The 20366-nt window shown below is 43.8% G+C and overlaps 1 protein-coding gene across 1 annotated transcript; it reads left to right on the plus strand.

Annotated features, from left to right (window-relative positions):
- The first annotated feature begins 17425 nt into the window (after nucleotides 1–17425).
- psmg4 (proteasome (prosome, macropain) assembly chaperone 4) lies at nucleotides 17426–20320 on the plus strand. The gene is made up of 3 exons (XM_035736753.2): nucleotides 17426–17727; nucleotides 17916–17991; nucleotides 20128–20320. Exons 1-3 carry the CDS (start codon nucleotides 17485–17487, stop codon nucleotides 20247–20249), a joined length of 441 nt encoding a protein of 146 aa, XP_035592646.1. The 5' UTR covers nucleotides 17426–17484; the 3' UTR covers nucleotides 20250–20320.
- The last annotated feature ends 46 nt before the right edge of the window (nucleotides 20321–20366 follow it).

Genomic DNA, 20366 nt, shown 5'->3' on the forward strand with positions numbered 1-20366 from the left:
CTGTTAGGTGACCTAAACGTGGATATGCTTAACACCCCAGCAGTCCTACAATCTAGGCTAGATGCCCTCAATCTCACACAAATTATCAAGGAACCCACCAGGTAAACCCCCAATCCGTAAACATGGGCACCCTCATAGATATTATCCTGACCTCCAAATACACCTCTGCTGTTTTCAATCAAGATCTCAGCGATCACTGCCTCATTTCCTGCATCCGCTATGGGTCCTTGGTCAAACTACCACCCCTCAGCATCGTCAAACGCTCCCTAAAACACTTCTGTGAGCAGGCCTTTCTAATCGACCTGGCCCGGGTATCCTGGAAGGATATTGACCAAATCCTGTCAGTTGAGGTTGCCTGGTTGTTCTTTAAAAGTAATTTCACCACCATCTTAAATAAGCATGCCCCTTTCAAAAAATGTAGAACTAAGAACTGATATAGCCCTTGGTTCATTCCAGACCTGACTGTCCTTGACCAGCACAAAAACATCCTGTGGCGGACTGCAATAGCATCGAACAGTCCCCGCGATATGCAACTGTTCAGGGAAGTCAGGAACCAATACACGCAGTCAGTCAGGAAAGCAAAGGCTAGCTATTTCAATCAGAAATTTGCATCATGTAGCTCTAACTCCAAAATGTTTTGGGACACTGTAAAGTCCATGGAGAACAAGAGCATCTTCTCATCTCCTGTAATCAGAGGGATGATATAAATACTATGCATGCCAGTTTCTCTTGGCTAAGAGTTGAGGAGAGACTGATTGCATCACTTTATAAGAAACATTAATGTGTTGAAAATCCCAAATTGTTTGCATAGTCAACTTACACACAGCTCTGACACACACACTTACCATCCAACCTCACTGAGCTCGAGCTGTTTTGCAAGGAGGAATGGGAAAGAAATTCAGTCTCTCGATGTGCAAAACTGATAGAGACATACCCCAAGCGACTTACAGCTGTAATCGCAGCAAAAGGTGGCGCTACAAAGTATTAACTTAAGGGGGCTGAATAATTTTGCATGCCCAATTGTTCAGTTTTTGATTTGTTAAAAAAAGTTTGAAATATCCAATAAATGTCGTTCCACTTCATGATTGTGTCCCACTTGTTGTTGATTCTTCACAAAAAAATACAGTTTTATATCTTTATGTTTGAAGCCTGAAATGTGGCAAAAGGTCGCAAAGTTCAAGGGGGCCGAATACTTTCGCAAGGCACTATATATATATATATATAGTACCAGTTCAAAGTTTGGACATATCATGTAGTTACCAAAAAAGTGTTATATTAGAGATTCTTTGCCTTGATGACAGCTTTGCACACGCTTAGAATTCTCTCAACCAGCTTCATGAGGTAGTCACCTGGAATGCATTTCCATTAACAGATGTGCCTTGTTAAAAGTTCATTTGTGAAATGTCTTTCCTTCTGAATGCATTTGAGCCAATCAGTTGTGTTGTGACAAGGTATACAGAAGATAGCCCTATTTGGTAAAAGACCAAGTCCATATTATGGCAAGAACAGCTCAAATAAGCAAAGAGAAATGAAATCTTTACTCTAAGACATGAGGGTCAGTCATTATGGAACACTTCAAGAACTCTTAAAGTTTTGTCAAGTGCAGTCTCAAAAACCATTAAGTGCTATGATGAAACTGGCTCTCTTGAGGACCTCCACAGGAAAAGACGACCCAGAGTTACCTCTGCTGCACAGGATAAGTTCATTAGAATTACCAGCCTCAGAAATTGTAGCCCAAATAAATGGTTCACAGAGTTCAAGTAACAGACACATCTCAACATCAACTGCTAAGAGGAGACTGTGTGAATCAGGCCTTCATGGTCGAATTGCTGCAAAGAAACCACTACTAAAGGACACCAATAAGAAAAAGACACTTGCTTGGGCCAAGAAACACGAGCAATGGACATTAGACCGGTGGAAATCTGTCCTTTGGTCTGATGAGATCAAATGTGAGATTTTTGGTTCCAACCGTCGTGTCTTTGTGAGACGCAGAGTATGTGAATGGATGATCTCAGCATGTGTGGTTCCCACCGTGAAGCATGGAGGAGGAGGTGTGATGGTGTGGGGGTGCTTTCCTGGTGACACTGTCTGTGATGTATTTAGAATTCAAGGCACACTTTACCAGCATTGCTACCACAGCATTCTGCAGCAACAGGCTATCCCATCTGGTTTGCGTTTAGTGGGACTATCCTTTGTTTATCAACAGGACAATGAACCAACACACCTCCAGGCTATGTAAGCGGTATTTGACCTATTTGAGTGATGGGGTGCTGCATCAGCTGACCTGGCCTCCACAATCACCCAGCCTGAACCCAATTGAGATGGTTTGGGATAAGTTGGACCACAGGGTGAAGAAAAAGCAGCCAAAAAGTGCTCAGCATATGTGGGAACTCCTTCAAGACTTCAAGAGAGCGGAAGAAATTTGAGAAAGTTGACAAGGATAAGTCACCATGACTCGGCGTAAAATTGCTGGAGAACGAGTTCGACGAAATTCACACCATTCGTGAGGACGTCAACATTCACATTACCCACGCCCTCACTCAAATCCCTGTCCAGGGAACACTTGATCTAGACACAAGCCCCCTGGTTTTGTCTACAGTCTCTGATAGAGATGTGGAGACGCACAAAACAAGCAGCGTTAATACAGCTGACTCCTTTCCCATTCCGTTAGTGGACACGAAGGTGGGTTATCTGTCTTGAAAACCGACACAGATAACCAACCGCTCTGTTCTTCCAACCCACTCCACTTTGTGGGGGATATAGCGAGAAACCAACTTGAACCGGCCTTACCTTAAAGCCGTCTTAGAGGACTGTTTGACTTGTGATGCTTTGATAGATTCGGGTTCAACTATTTCCCTCATATTGCAGACTTTGCTGGATGAACTCAACAGAGCAGTGGACCCATCAAAACTTTGGTTGAAAACGGAATGTTGCAGCACTAGACTTGGAGGTTTCACTCAGGCTACCTCGCCTCTAACCAACCGTCTCCTACTAAAACTGAACTTCAAATGCGTGTCACTTAGCCGCCCCGTGTACGTGACTAGCACTGACACCGAACATATGCTGATTGGGATAGATTTAATTGACCTTTTGGTTCCACTAATGGATTGGAAAACCAGCCAAGTCTGGTCAAAAATAACTATGCCAACTCACCACATTCTTCAAAGGCTACATGCCATACATTGTGCAACGACGAGGGTTCAACATCATCTACTGACGTACCCCCGGGGGAACTAGGTCACGAGTCCGCTATTGGTGGCAAATTACAGGGTGACAAGTTCAACTCTTAATCAAACATGAGGTTTTACTCTGTGGCTTGGGTGGTTCACCAGCCGACACATACTGCCCTCCTCTGATAGGTGGTGTGCTCCTAAATGGCACTATGATTGATGCCATACTGCCCTCCTCTGATAGGTGGTGTGCTCCTAAATGGCACTATGATTGATGCCATACTGCCCTCCTCTGATAGGTGGTGTGCTCCTAAATGGCACTATGATTGATGCCATACTGCCCTCCTCTGATAGGTAGTGTGCTCCTAAATGGCACTATGATTGATGCCATACTGCCCTCCTCTGATAGGTAGTGTGCTCCTAAATGGCACTATGATTGATGCCATACTGCCCTCCTCTGATAGGTGGTGTGCTCCTAAATGGCACTATGATTGATGCCATACTGCCCTCTGATAGGTAGTGTGCTCCTAAATGGCACTATGATTGATGCCATACTGCCCTCCTCTGATAGGTGGTGTGCTCCTAAATGGCACTATGATTGATGCCATACTGCCCTCCTCTGATAGGTGGTGTGCTCCTAAATGGCACTATGATTGATGCCATACTGCCCTCCTCTGATAGGTGGTGTGCTCCTAAATGGCACTATGATTGATGCCATACTGCCCTCCTCTGATAGGTGGTGTGCTCCTAAATGGCACTATGATTGATGCCATACTGCCCTCCTCTGATAGGTGGTGTGCTCCTAAATGGCACTATGATTGATGCCATACTGCCCTCCTCTGATAGGTGGTGTGCTCCTAAATGGCACTATGATTGATGCCATGGCAACCTGGTCCGAAAATTCTGCAATCCGTTTGGAAACGTTCAACAACATTTCTAAAGTGGCTAACTGCCACCCCCTTGTTCCGAAAACATTCAGATTCCCACTGGCAACGACTCCCCAGACAACACTCACCGCCTTATGGGTGTATGCGCTATCACTCTGCATTGGAACCAAGGAAGTATCTCACTACCTACTGGGCGTCGCGAACCTCCCACATACAATCTATTTGGAAACGGACATTTTGGTAAGATTGGGTGTTCACCTCGATACCATACACCAAGGTCTTTGGTCTTTGGCGCAGCCAGTCCAACATGCCTTGTCTTTCGACCCTGTGCGAATGGCATCCGGGCAGACTATTCCTGAAGCTTGCAAAGTGATAACTGAGTCTGCCGTGGTGATACTGGCAAGAACCACAGAGGTTTCTATAAGACTGAAACTGGCGCCGGGCTACCCTCTCCGCGACTATTCGACTTGTGGCTAACAGTTATCACTTTGCAAGCTTCAGGAATAGACCTAACCCACTGTTGAAACTAAATGCAAGATCCACTTACCTCTTGTTACAGAATCTGACTCAAGTGGATATTTCCATTCCTCTGCACACTCAGCTAGGAACATTGATCGATTACTCCTTCCATGATTTTGAACTTGTTGTTCCTGTGATTGGGCCTCTTCTGTCCTCCCTAGACCTATGTGGTGAGAGAGGAACGCTTTTTACTTGTCCGTCAAAGGCAATCGCAATAACTCCCATATTGCCACTTGATGACACATCGACGTTCAGGCTGGATGTCGATTCTGACAAAGAGCTGTTGATATACGCCATTGTCACAGAGGATGATACCTCATCTCCTTCTGCATGTGAGGTACACACTGTCGTGTCTTTGGCATCATTAAAACTTTAGACTTATTTATCAAATAACTCTCTGTAATTATTATTACGCGATTAAACTGATTAATCATGTAACTGTAATTAACATTTAGTCGGGGCACCAAGGAAAATATTCAGATTACAAAGTTATAATTTTCCTAATATAACTTTCAGATATTTTAATATCTGATCAATTAGTCTTCAAATTAATAAATTATAATTGACCTCACATTAGTCTCATTCCAAACGTCATAAATTGTTGGTTATCTGCACGAAACCAGTCTTCACTATTTTATCTTTATTTAGATTTACTAGGCAAGTCAATAATAACAAATTATTATTTTCAATGATGGCCTAGGAACAGTGGGTTAACTGCCTGTTTAGGGGCAGAACAACAGATTTGTACCTTGTCAGCTCGGGGGTTTGAACTTGCAAACTTCCGGTTACTAGTCCAACGCTCTAACCACTAGGCTACCCTACCACCCCTATGAGTCATCCATACATCAATTGTCTTAAAATAATTTATTTACTAACTAAGTATTTCACAGAAGTGCATAACAAACAGTAGATATGGTTAAAAGGAAATGATAGGAGAATGTGCCCTAGTGGGCTAAACCGGCATGGTGGCTTGTTAGACAAAAGGGGAGTGGGGGGTCAGCTGAGGAGACACTACAGAGTTGAATATTATAACAATTGAAATGCTAATCCTTTGCACATGAACGCTCACTCATTCGGGAACAATTGCAATACATATATTTACGCTCAGTTTGTCGTCAGGATCTCTGTTGAACAGTTTGTTTCTGTTGGAGAGTCTGTCCGCCCTCTCTCCCTCTCTGTCTGTCGTGGTTAGAATGGGTAGTTCAGAGTGACATTCATTCATGTTGTTATAGAATAGATGTTTCGGCGGTTGTCTATCTTCGCGTTCAATGATACCGAATTCCTAGCTGCAGACTAGTAATTAATACCAAAGACTTGTTCTTATTCTGTCTGTTTCGATAGTCTACGAGTTTAACCACGTGGTATGGTTAAAATATTCAGCCATCTACTCAAACCTTAGCTTATACTCAGGTTTATGGTCTCTACACAAACCTTGGCCCTCTCATGGTAAGCTGGTCTGCAACCTTTAGCCATCTCGTAATTGAGCTCGGTCTGGTGATAGAAAACCCAGGTGGGGTTTTTATTTGGGACATAGAAAAAGGCTTTCTCATGACGCCAGGTCCTGTCTGTACCCCTGAGGGTGTGCCAAGGACTTAGTGAAGCTTTTTAGGGAATTGGAGTTTCCTTCATTAAACAGTCCAAAATCACATTACACAATTTCACAAACAGTATCATCCTCACTCATTCATCTTATACAACAATTAGATGTAAACCTCATAATTGAGGCTATTGTATAAACAGTGTTATGGTAATGTGGCCCTATTTGTCTCCCATGAGTTTCACAAAATTGTACCAAACGGACCAGTTCGTAGCTGGATTCTTCACTGATCTTTTATACATTCTCCAGAACATAAATGTCTTTCGGTTCTCCAGTTCTGTGAGGTGGAAGAAATTCCTTTGTTCTTTCTATGAAACTCAATCTCTCTCTATACTGTCTGGCCATGAGGCAGGATCTTCCCTGGGAATTTACAACCTCTCTGACCACAGCAGCCTGGTTGTAGGAGACAGAGAGAGATGGTGTCTAGGTAGTGGGATGGTGCTCGCGGTGTCCAAAGAGGGCAACGTCATGACAACACTGATGAGGGAACAGCCGATCATTCCCCAACAATTGACAGGCCATCACCACCTGATGAAAACCTGTACAATATGGCCGAACCATATCCTGGTTTCCATGCACAGGTACTAAAACTTCTGTCGGAGGCAGATGTACTTGTCAATGACTGACGCGGAACAAAATCAGTTGTGGGAATTGTTTAACACAGTGAGATCTGGTCCAGAATCGCTGGATTGCTGTGTTGCGGGTATTCATGTGGTTCCTACGCCACCCAGAGCAGCTTCTACGTTTGTGAGACGACCAAAAATTCCTCTTGCAGCGTGCACAGTGGTACAAGAGATTATCGCCTCCCTATTAGGTACACAGATAATCAAGGAATGCAACATTATGTACAGTGCTCCCGTGTGGCCCATTTTGAAACCAACGGGTAAATCGAGTCTTACCATTGACTATAGACAACTCAACAAACTGGTTCCGTTGTCTCGTTGGAACAGCTCGACCAAGAGTTGCCAAAGGTGGCAAACGCCAAGTACTTCTCCACCCTCGTTGTGGCGAATGGTTTCTGGACCATGACAGTAGACCCTTGTGACCAACACTAGTTGGTTTTCTTTTTCTCTAACAAATCAAATGTATTTATTAAGCCCTTCTTACATCAGCTGATGTCACAACGTGCTGTACAGAAACCCAGCCTAAAAACCCAAACAGCAAACAATGCAGGTGTAGAAGCACGGTGGCTAGGAAAAACTCCCTAGAAAGGCCAAAACCTAGGAAGAAACCTAGAGAGGAACCAGGCTATGTGGGGTGGCCAGTCCTCTTCTGGCTGTGCCGGGTGGAGATTATAACAGAACATGGTCAAGATGTTCAAATGTTCATAGATGACCAGCAGGGTCAAATAATAATAATCACACTGGTTGTAGAGGGTGCAACAGGTCAGCACCTCAGGAATAAATGTCAGCTTGCTTTTCATAGCCGATAATTCAGAGTATCTCTACCGCACCTGCTGTCTCTAGAGAGTTGAATTCAGCAGGTCTGGGACAAGGTAGCACGTCCAGTGAACAGGTCAGGGTTCCATAGCCAGAGGCAGAACAGTTGAAACTGGAGCAGCAGCATGACCAGGTGGACTAGAGACAGCAATGAGTCATCAGGCCAGGTAGTCCTGAGGCATGGTCCGAGGGCTCAGGTCCTCCGAGAGATAGAGACTGAGAGAAAGAAGAGAGAGAATTAAACAGAGCATACTTAAATTCATACAGGACAATGGATAAGACAGGAGAAATACTCCAGATAAACAGACTCACTCTAGCCCCCGACACATAAACTATTGCAAAATAAATACTGGAGGCTGAGACAGGAGGGGTTGGGAGACACTGTGGCCCTGTCCGACGATACCCCCGGACAGGGCCAAAGAGTCAGGACAACCCCAACCACTTTGCCAAAGCACAGCCCCCACACCACTAGAGGGATATCTTCAACCACCAACTTACCATCCTGAGACAAGACCAAGTATAATCCACGAAGATCTCCCCAACGGGTTCACCAACGTGGACAGGACGAGCACGTCAGTGACTCAACCCACTCAAGTGACGCACTCTTCCTAGGGACAGCATGGAAGAGCACCAGTAAGCCAGTAACTCAGCCCCTGTAATAGGGTTTGAGGCAGAGAATCCCAGTGGAGAGAAGGGTACCGGCCAGGCAGAGACAGCAAGGGTGGTTCGTTGCTCCAGTGCCTTTGTGTTCACCTTCACACTCCTGGGCCAGACTACACTTAATCATAGGACCTACTGAAGAGATGAGTCTTCAATAAAGACTTAAAGGTTGAGACCGAGTCTGCTTCTCTCACATGGATAGGCAGACCATTCCATAAAAAATGGAGCTCTATAGAAGAAAGCCCTGCCTCCAGTTGTTTGCTTAGATGGAGGACAGTAAAGGAGGCCTGCATCTTGTGACTGTAGCGTATGTGTAGGTATGTACATCAGGATTTGTCAAAGCCTTTGACCCATCTTCTTCAGAAAGACACCCCGTTCGTTTGGGATGCCACTCACGACGAAGCTGTAACTTCCTTGAAAAACCTGGTTTGTGAGGCACCCTGCCTGGTATACCTCAACAAAGATGTTCTTTTTTTAATGTTGGTTTCTCAGAGCACTGCCTTAGTGCTGGCTTATACCAAAAATACGACCAAGACAGACATGGGGTTGCTTACGCAAGCAAACCACTCAACCCTGCTGAACACAAGTGCTCAGACTGTGGAAAAACGCTGCTGTCAACCGTCTGGGCGATCAAGCACTTCACCAGTTATGTCGGCGGACAAAAGGTGATCATAGAAACATGTCACCAGCTGGTGACCTTTCTGAAAAGCCAACAAATCTGTGAAGGTACTGTCAACTCAGCAAAAGAAAAAACCTGCCTTTGGGCGGGGCTTTGGCGGTGTGATGACGATGAAACCAAATTTGCACCTCGTGTAATGTAGCTCCGCCGTTGCCTTCGAACCATCACTACTTCAAACAGAATGTCTCGATGCCGATGGCACTTGTGAATGGCTGTTCTTACCGTCATCTAGAACTCTTGCAAGCTGGTGTGGGATTGGTATGGCACGTCGACATTCCATGCAAACCTCTTCAATTTCATCTCGGCAACAAGACCAGCTTGTTGCAGAAGTTGCTGGCGTACTGATCACACTGCAAACGGCGGTGAAACACGATTTTCAGAACTAGAAATCTGCACCGACTCAAACTACGCCAGAATCACCTTCTTATGCCACTTGGTGTTTTGGAAACAAAAGCACATGACCACTTCAAGAGGCAAAGAAGTTAAAAACACAGAGCTAATTCTAGCTTGTGATGACCTCATAACCAAACACGACATAGAGGTGTATTGGTAGAAAGTCAAGGGACACTCCAAATTACCTGGTCGTGACAAACTTGCCAACGACCATGCCAACAGTATGGTGAAATCTGGTGCAATCCACTGCACCCCTTGGGTGTTCGATGCTCGAGACGCAATGATCACCGAGGTGCCCATGGTGTCTGCGGTAACGCGTAGCCATGTAGCACCGCGGGAAACATCTTCGCACGAACATAATGTGTTTTCAACTCATTCATTCCTGAACGGTGAACTGGTAGCAATGCAACACCAAGATGAGTCCCTCACCACTTTGATGGCTTCCTTGTCTGATCCTGTCAATCACCCAATGTCCGAACTGGCTTTGGCAGGCTCACACGACTTGCATTCGCTGTACGCAACTAAACAGCACCTCACACTTGTAGATGACCTACGGGTTTATGTTTCAGAAACCGACGCCACACAAAGGTGGGTGGTTCCTAAAACACATAGGGGGTTAATGATACCTCATGCCCACAATGAGCCATGTGGAGGCCATCGGGGGGTCAAGGCTACATGTGAAACATTGCAACAGGTGGCCCACTGGCCTCACATGGAACAAGACGTGGCACAATCCGTGAAGGGGATGTCTAGTTTGCTGCCAGTTTCAACCCTCCTTCCACCCACTTCACAGAGCACCATTGCGTCTTACCCCTGGAGCTCGATCCAGATCGACTGGGTTGGCCCAGTTGCGAGGTCGGCAAGAGGCAAATAGTATCTCCTCACAGTGACGTGCGCATTCACCAAGTGGGTGGAGTGCCTGCCCGCAACCAATGACACATCGGAAACCACATTTTCAGTCGTTGCGGCCTGCCAGGAGAAACCGTGGACTGCAACAGAGGAACCCACTTTTCGGAAGCTGTAATGACAGAACTGTGGCGGCTCCTGGGAGACAGAGTTAACCTCCACATCATGCACCACCCTAGGAGCTCCGGCAGGGTAGAAAGGAGCCCCCAGACAATCATCAGAATCCTGAGGAAATACATGGCAGCCAACCACAGGGATTAGGACGTCAAACTCCCACTGGTACTGATGGCGATCAGAGCCACAGGCAACAGGTCTACGGGAATAACACCATTCAAGATGATGACAGGCCAACAAATGATACTTCCACTGCATCTTCTGTACCAACAGGGACATGTCGCCGCAGCCACCGCCTACACGACTAATCAATACGTGATGGACTTGTGAACCCACCTCCAGACGACTTCCTTTGCGCACGCTCAAGGCAAGTTGGAAAGAAGTTCAAAAGGTGACACGACCCATTACGACAAAAAGGCCTCACACCACGTGTTCGAGGTTGGGGATGAGGTGTGGTACGTCATATACACCAAACCTGTGGGCGTCACGACAAAGTTCCTGCCCCACTGGACGGGGCCACACACAGATTTTGGTGAAACTGTCACCTGTAGCTTCTCAAATCAGAATCAGCAAAGGTCGACACAACAACATGTTCATGTTGGACCATGGGAATCAAATGAAGTTGTACCATGGGAATCAAATGAAGTTGTACCATGGGAATCAAATGAAGTTGGACCATGGGAATCAAATGAAGTTGTACCATGGGAATCAAATGAAGTTGTACCATGGGAATCAAATGAAGTTATACCATGGGAATCAAATGAAGTTGTACCATGGGAATCAAATGAAGTTGTACCATGGGAATCAAATGAAGTTGTACCATGGGAATCAAATGAAGTTGTACCATGGGAATCAAATGAAGTTGGACCATGGGAATCAAATGAAGTTGTACCATGGGAATCAAATGAAGTTGTACCATGGGAATCAAATGAAGTTGTACCATGGGAATCAAATGAAGTTGTACCATGGGAATCAAATGAAGTTGTACCATGGGAATCAAATGAAGTTGTACCATGGGAATCAAATGAAGTTGTACCATGGGAATCAAATGAAGTTGTACCATGGGAATCAAATGAAGTTGTACCATGGGAATCAAATGAAGTTGTACCATGGGAATCAAATGAAGTTGTACCATGGGAATCAAATGAAGTTGTACCATGGGAATCAAATGAAGTTGTACCATGGGAATCAAATGAAGTTGTACCATGGGAATCAAATGAAGTTGTACCATGGGAATCAAATGAAGTTGTACCATGGGAATCAAATGAAGTTCAAATGAAGTTGGACCATGGGAATCAAATGAAGTTGTACCATGAATCAAATGAAGTTGTACATGGGAATCAAATGAAGTTGTACCATGGGAATCAAATGAAGTTGTACCATGGGAATCAAATGAAGTTGTACCATGGGAATCAAATGAAGTTGTACCATGGGAATCAAATGAAGTTGGACCATGGGAATCAAATGAAGTTGTACCATGGGAATTGTACCATGGGAATCAAATGAAGTTGTACCATGGGAATCAAATGAAGTTGTACCATGGGAATCAAATGAAGTTGTACCATGGGAATCAAATGAAGTTGGTTGTACCACCATTGGACCATGGGAATCAAATGAAGTTGACCATCAAATGAAGTTGTACCATGGGAATCAAATGAAGTTGGACCATGGGAATCAAATGAAGTTGTACCATGGGAATCAAATGAAGTTGGACCATGGGAATCAAATGAAGTTGGACCATCAAATGGTTGAATCAAATGAAGTTGGACCATGGGAATCAAATGAAGTTGTAATCAAATGAAGTTGGACCATGGGAATCAAATGAAGTTGTACCATGGGAATCAAATGAAGTTGTACCATGGGAATCAAATGAAGTTGTACCATGGGAATCAAATGGGAATCAAATGAAGTTGTACCATGGGAATCAAATGAAGTTGTACCATGGGAATCAAATGAAGTTGTACCATGGGAATCAAATGAAGTTGTACCATGGGAATCAAATGAAGTTGTACCATGGGAATCAAATGAAGTTGTACCATGGGAATCAAATGAAGTTGTACCATGGGAATCAAATGAAGTTGTACCATGGGAATCAAATGAAGTTGTACCATGGGAATCAAATGAAGTTGTACCATGGGAATCAAATTAAGGGAATGTGAAGTTGTACCATGGGAATCAAATGAAATTGTACCATGGGAATCAAATGAAATTGTACCATGAATCAAATGAATCAAATCAAATGAAGTTGTAATGTTGTACCATGGGAATCAAATGAAATTGTACCATGGGAATCAAATGAAGTTGTACCATGGGAATCAAATGAAGTTGAATGGGAATTGTACCATGGGAATCAAATGAAGTTGTACCATCAAATGGTTGAATCAAATGAAGTTGTACCATGGGAATCAAATGAAGTTGGACCATGGGAATCAAATGAAGTTGTACCATGGGAATCAAATGAAGTTGTACCATGGGAATCAAATGAAGTTGGACCATGGGAATCAAATGAAGTTGTACCATGGGAATCAAATGAAGTTGTACCATGGGAATCAAATGAAGTTGTACCATGGGAATCAAATGAAGTTGTACCATGGGAATCAAATGAAGTTGTACCATGGGAATCAAATGAAGTTGTACCATGGGAATCAAATGAAATTGTACCATGAGAATCAAATTAAGTTGTAGCATGGGAATCAAATGAAATTGTACCATGGGAATCAAATAAAGTTGTACCATGGGAATCGAATGAATTTGTACCATGGGAATCAAATGAAGTTGTACCATGGGAATCAAATGAAATTGTACCATGGGAATCAAATGAAGTTGTACTACTCCCCCCATGGGAATAGAAGGGGTGCAAGCCAGCACCGAATAGATAGAAACCTAGCAAAGTCGGAGGTACTAAGAAAATTGTTAAGTGTCCTCAGCTGATCCCTTCAAGGAGATCAATAAGTTGCACCTTACCTTCTCTTCCCAGCTACAAGATATTCTGCTGTTCGAAATAGGGAAATCAGCAACATTTGTTGTGTCATAACATTTTCGTATACAAAAACCAAACCACTGAAATAATCAAACGATATCTCTAATTAAGCGTTTTTGTAGGATGGAGTTCCTTTGGCTGATCCTGACACTGCGCCCTAGTCAAAACCAAACCAGCAGATGTACTCACGAGCGGACCCCCAAAGGGAATCGTTCTCCGCGATAATCTAGGACTCCTTATAACCAACTGCAGAGTACACACACAGAGGGTGTATTTTTACTGACGTTGCCGGTTGTTGAACTGGAGAATATCTATAGATTGAAAATTCTAAATGTACAATTTTGGCACAACAGCACCCATGTGAAAATTGCCACACCCCCAGTCGTAGCTTATCCGGAACACAATGGGGGGTGGATGTGGGGGTTTTATGACACCTTGATCGTAAACCATAGGCAGCAGACGATTCCTTTTGGTGCCTAGTTTGGGTGATCGGAATGTCTGTGTGCCTTATGAAGAATTTACTGCCCAAGAACTTCAACATCAAACAATGGACATCGGGACAATATATTTTATCCTCCGAATGTTAGTATTTATGAGAAATGGAATGTGAAAGATGATTGTCTATTTTGTGAGGTCATTAAAAGTAATGTCATAATGGAATCATTGTAACTTGAAGGGTTTTCGTGTTGAAGGGTATATCATGTTTACATAATATCCAGGATATTGAGAATGTTTTTCTGATGATAAGACTGTGATTTTAGTTCTCTGACAAAATCATTGTAAATTGTGATACCTTGCCTCGTAACTAGACACGTCTCAGGGAACCCAGAGAGCATGTCAATGTGACGCAAACGCCCCCTTTTTAGTTAAGAATTAACATGTCAGACTAGAAGGGCCACAAGCTGCAGGTCTATGATTATAGTCACGACCCCGAAATGCAACACAAGGTTGAAGAAGACAAAGGAACCTCTTAACAATCAATGCTATGGTTGAGTAGCTGTACTGTATCTAAGAAGGTGAATTTAAGCAGGACCATCTGGTTATTCTCTTCAAATCATTGTTTGCCTACGCGGCTTTCATCACCACTCTGGGATCATCGACACGGCTGATTAGCCGTCCTCAGGAGACCACTCTTCCAGAACGAGTGCATTTAAACAGACAACTAAGAAGGACAGTGTGACATCTTGTGGACAATCAGAGACTTACACCCGAGAATGAAGGAGAAGACCATCTAAAGAACAAGGACTCCATCGAACCCTTATTACCAAGCGCAACCTGGCCCCGATGAAGACCTTCACTACTTCACTACTTCTTACCCATAATAGCGGCAATTCGGGGCAAGTCATTAGGGATAAACTAAGCTTAGTTACAAATGTATCCAAGTGTTATTTCTCTTTCTCTCTTTCTTTAAATCTCCATATAGTGTAACCAGTGTCATATTGTGCTACCGACTTGACATCAAAGAATTGTTACCGAAACCAGAAGAGAGCCGTGAGTTGTAGTGATTTAGTTATAAAAGATTCCCACGGAAGTAACTTCAATGTCTGTTTATGTCCTACAAGAAGAGGACATCTAAAGTGTGGACGTTTCAGTTGTTTGACATAAGCATAGACGCTGTTAATAATGAACATCTAGTCCTAATTAGCCATTCGTAGGAGGATTATATTACCGCAGACTACTTCTATTATTTTAGTCCCTTCCAGCCCTCATACAGACTCCATGAACACAGTAATGGGTGTCATTCTTTATTTTGTATTTGTTTGTTTGTTATTGGGATGATATAAATGCTGTAAGACTGCTAAACTCTTTGCTATGGTTTCGTTGGTTGTATTCAAGCTGCATATGGTGAGTTATTTGTAACTTTTCACCATATACTCGTAGGAAAGGTGCCACTACTACTAAGTACTGTGGTGAGGTTAAATGTGTTGGCCAACAGAGACACATTTCTGTTTGTTGCTCAACCTCCCAAGGCTGAACTTGAGCTAAACCCTATTTCTTACCTGTTACATATGCTTCAGTAAGGTTGGCTTCTTAGCATTCATAGCAATCAATGGAGGCTGCTGAGGGGAGAACGGCTCATAACAATGTCTGGAATGGAGTAAATGGAATGGAATCAAAAACATGGTTTTCAAGTGTTTGATACCATTCCATTCACTCCGGTCCATCCATTTTACTCCATTCCAGACATTATTATGAGCCATCCTCCCCTCAGCAGGCACCACTGATAGCAATGGTTATCAACTGTACCGCAGAAATGTATCGTAAATCACATTAAATAGATGTTGTGGTGGCAGCTGCAGAGACATATTTGGGTATATGAGAATTGAGTTAAGAGTTACAGGGTGTGTTGAGTGGTGGTGTTCCAGGCAGGCCATTGGTATGGTGCAGGAGCAGATAGGGTGAAAGTAGTAGTGGAATGGGGTAGTGGGATTTTAATGAGTGTAAGTGCCAGCTGCAGAGAAGTACCTGGGTGTATGAGATTTTACTGCAGAAGAGTTATAAGATGGTTCTCAGATGTTTATGAAATAGTGGTATATCGGTGTAGGGTTGGTCGGTGGTTATTAGATATATTTTTGTCTTCCTTTTTATTTTTGTATCACAAATGTAACGTGATCGATCACACACTACCGCACAGTAGGATGGCGGCATGCACAAACAAAATGTGTGAACGCTACGATACCAAAAAATGTGGATAAAGGTACACCACAGGGGAGCGTGATTAGTCCTCTGTTGTTCTCAATCATGATCAATGATGTTTACTCTCAGGTACAGACGGATATTGGGAGGTTGTTATTTGCAGATGACGGGGCCTTATGGAAGAGGGGAAGAAATGTGCCATACATAGTCAGGAAGGTACAGGAAGCAATTGATGTGGTAGAGCGGTGGGCATTAATGTGGGGATTCAGGTTCTCTGTAGTGAAAACACAGTTCTTTACCAGGAGGAAGGTGGGAGATGAGGTATGCTTGAGGTTATATGGGATAAACTTGGAAAGGGTGGAGGCCTTCAGGTTCCTTGGGGTTAAACTTTGACACTAGACTGACCTGGGCAGAACACATTGTGAGAGTGGTGGGAAAGTGTAAGAAGGTGCGAAATGTGATGCACTGTCTGATGGGGAAGGAGTGGGGGCTGGCCGTTCCTCATTAAGGACCCTGTATGTTGCATTGATCCGATCTGTAATCGACTATGGCAGTATAGCGTATGGTTCGGCAGGCCGGACATCATTGGAAAGGCTAGATGTCATACAGGGGCAAGGACTCAGAATATGTAGTGGGGCTTTCCGGACGTCCCCAGTGGCTGCACTACAGGTGGAGATGGGGGATATGCCATTGCAGATTACTGTTGACCTTGCAGTGAGTGGAGGAAGTCAAGCCAGACATAGTAGTTATTTGTTCTGATTCATGTGCAGTGTTAATGAGTCTCCAGTCCTTTAGGTTACGTAGCAGACAAGACCTGCTTTATGAGGTGCTACAAACCCATGCAGGATTAGACAGATGGGTATACAGATTAGATTTACTTGGGTCCCAGCCCATGTGGAGGTGGAGGGGAACGAGGCAGTTGATGTGCTGGCTGATGTACAAGCACTTAGAAGTGGGGATGTTATAATTTTTAGTTTCGATGAGCAAGACAGGGGCAAAAAGCCTGATATGGACAGTGATGGTGCAGAGATGGCAGGAGCAGTGGAATAGAGATACTAAGAGCAGTCATTTATTGCAAGTACAGAGGAAAGTCGGGGAGGGGAGGACGGCAGGAAGAGACAGAAGAGATGAGGCTATTTTTACAAGATTAAGGGTGGAACACAACCAGTTGAATAAGTCCTTAGATGTGATAGAAAAGCTTCCAACAGGAAAGTGTGATTATTGCCAGGAAACAGAGACCGTGGAGCGTGTATTGCTACAGTGTGGGCAGTATCAGAGGGAAAGAGAGAGGCTGAGATCTAGTATGAGGGAGAAGGGGATACAGGAAATTAGTTTCAATAGTATATCGAGTATATTTTGTTATTTACTTTCTCCCTGTCTCTAGCCCACACTCCACTACAGTAGGTGGCGGTATTGCACCTTAACGTTGGATGCCAACCCAACCTAAGAAGAATTACCAACGACGAAGAAAACAAGGAAGTGACTTGTTGTTTATGGACGCACATGAGGTGGTTGAAATGTTTGAATAATGGTCTGGTATCATTGTCTTCATATAAACATCGATTCAATATGAACATAGCAGAAAGTGGAGCAGTAGGCGATGCCATTACAGTGCACGATTTCTCCGAGAAGATCCTCGAGCAAACGGTTCACTTTCACGTCATAAAACTCAATGGAGGATTTTTCCTTTGGGTGGGTTCGAACCCCGTCTTGTCCAACTTGGCTGTTTCAATGGAAAGTAAATTTGTGAGTAGTCTACTGTAAATATATTGTTTTAAAGCAGACTAGCTAACAGAGATGGATTGTTAGTTAGCTTCACCGTGCAATGTTTTTAGCTAGCTACGCTACTATAACGTTATTCTAATGGCTGATGATGCTATTTGTAATTTAGCTAACCTACGTATCTGTGTTTATTTATATATATATATATTCAGGATTCGATGCCGCTGTCTACGTTAGTCCTGGGGGACCCGTCGGACACCACTCCAAATTCACTGGCGCAGAGATTGAGTAAGCACCCTTTCATCCTGTCAATATCATCTCTCTCTCTCTCTCTCTCTCTCTCTCTCTCTCTGTCTCTGTCTCGGTCTCGGTCTCTCTCTCTGTCTCGGTCTCTCTCTCTGTCTCTGTCTCTCTCTCTCTCTCTCTGTCTGTCTGTCTCTGTCTCTCTGTCTCTCTCTGTCTCTCTCTCTCTCTCTGTCTCTCTCTCTCTCTCTGTCTCTCTCTCTCTCTGTCTGTCTCTGTCTCTCTCTCTCTCTGTCTGTCTCTCTCTCTCTCTCTCTGTCTCTCTCTCTCTCTGTCTCTCTCTCTCTCTTTCTCTCTCTCTCTCTCTCTCTCTCTTCTCTCTCTCTCTCTTCTCTCTCTCTTCTCTCCCTCTCTCTCTCTCCCTCTCTCTCTCTCAGAGAGCGTAGAGGTTTTACTCTGCTCCAACTCTGGCCACGGATTTGTGTATGGAGGTCAATGTGTGTCGAATTTGGTCAACAAAAACATGTTATAGCTATTTGATCAACTTAAACGTTCGTGATGGTTGATATGAATGTACTGATTTAAATGAACGCACGTGGCATTTTGGCAATTTAACTTGAGGTCAACAGATAATGATTCTTCAATGCAGATACCAATTATTGGAGGACCAAAAAAAGCAGATACCGATTAATCTACCGGTGTGTGTGTGTGTGTGTGTGTGTGTGTGTGTGTGTGTGTGTGTGTGTGTGTGTGTGTGTGTGTGTGTGTGTGTGTGTGTACATATATATCTATATATATATCACCCACATTTTGTCAGTTTCAGGCCAGTGGTGTCTGACTTACATATGTACTAACGTGTACATACGGAGACAGACAGATCGATAGTCCTCCTCAATTTCATTGTGGGGGACAACAAACCACCAATTCATATACACTCACACACAAATACACACAAGCACAGTCTCTGTATGTCATGAATTTCTAGATTTTGGTATTTGCTGAGTTAGTTTGTTCAAACTCATCCAAGTAAAGAATGGGAAGCTAGATATTTGATCCCTGACGCCTCTATTTTTACCCAACACGAGGCTACTAACATCAAAATGATCTGATGGCAATTTTAGGCTGCCACAACGTTGCTTATACAGTCAAATCTGTCTAACCGTCAATTATATAGGGATTTCATTGATAGCTGTTCTTCAGAACAATAACCGAAAGCTAGATGCTTAAACTACTAGCCAGTATTATGTTCTATTGTTGGTGTCAGTTTTCACCATCTGAAACACCACTAACCCATCTGAAACACCACTAACCCATCTGAAACACCACTAACCCATCTGAAACACCACTAACCCATCTGAAACACCACTAACCCATCTGAAACACCACTAACCCATCTGAAACACCACTAACCCAGCTGAAACACCACTAACCCAGCTGAAACACCACTAACCCATCTGAAACACCACTAACCCATCTGAAACACCACTAACCCATTTGAAACACCACTAACCCATCTGAAACACCACTAACCCATCTGAAACACCACTAACCCATCTGAAACACCACTAACCCATCTGAAACACCACTAACCCATCTGAAACACCACTAACCCAGCTGAAACACCACTAACCCAGCTGAAACACCACTAACCCAGCTGAAACACCACTAACCCAGCTGAAACACCACTAACCCAGCTGAAACACCACTAACCCAGCTGAAACACCACTAACCCATCTGAAACACCACTAACCCATCTGAAACACCACTAACCCATCTGAAACACCACTAACCCATCTGAAACACCACTAACCCATCTGAAACACCACTAACCCATCTGAAACACCACTAACCCATCTGAAACACCACTAACCCATCTGAAACACCACTAACCCAGCTGAAACACCACTAACCCAGCTGAAACACCACTAACCCAGCTGAAACACCACTAACCCATCTGAAACACCACTAACCCATCTGAAACACCACTAACCCAGCTGAAACACCACTAACCCATCTGAAACACCACTAACCCATCTGAAACACCACTAACCCATCTGAAACACCACTAACCCATCTGAAACACCACTAACCCATCTGAAACACCACTAACCCATCTGAAACACCACTAACCCAGCTGAAACACCACTAACCCATCTGTCCTCCGTCTCCTTTGTGTTTCAGCTAAAAGGACTAAGAAACAGGTGTATGTGAGCTACTGCCTGCCCATGACGGACTCCAACCTGTCTCTGCTGGTCGAGAACAGGATCAAGAAAGAGATGGAAGTTCACCCTGACAAGTTTTAACCTTCCCCTTCTTTTTATTCACTAGTTTAATTGTTTTGTACCAAAATAAAACAATGGAAAGAAAAACAACATTACCTGTCTGGAATGTTCTGTCGATTGCTGTTTCTCATGAGTGGG

This window comes from Oncorhynchus keta, chromosome 26 (genome assembly GCF_023373465.1).
Source record: "Oncorhynchus keta strain PuntledgeMale-10-30-2019 chromosome 26, Oket_V2, whole genome shotgun sequence".
NCBI classification, from domain to species: domain Eukaryota; kingdom Metazoa; phylum Chordata; class Actinopteri; order Salmoniformes; family Salmonidae; genus Oncorhynchus; species Oncorhynchus keta.

What these genes read in the sequence shown, in the direction of transcription:
- psmg4 (XM_035736753.2), top strand. Translation starts at nt 17,485, where the DNA reads ATGAGGTGGTTGAAATGTTTGAATAATGGTCTGGTATCATTGTCTTCA. An exon ending in TTTCAATGGAAAGTAAATTT is followed by an intron (nt 17,728 to 17,915) that starts GTGAGTAGTCTA and finishes ATATATATTCAG; the next exon opens with GATTCGATGCCGCTGTCTAC. An exon ending in TTCACTGGCGCAGAGATTGA is followed by an intron (nt 17,992 to 20,127) that starts GTAAGCACCCTT and finishes TTTGTGTTTCAG; the next exon opens with CTAAAAGGACTAAGAAACAG.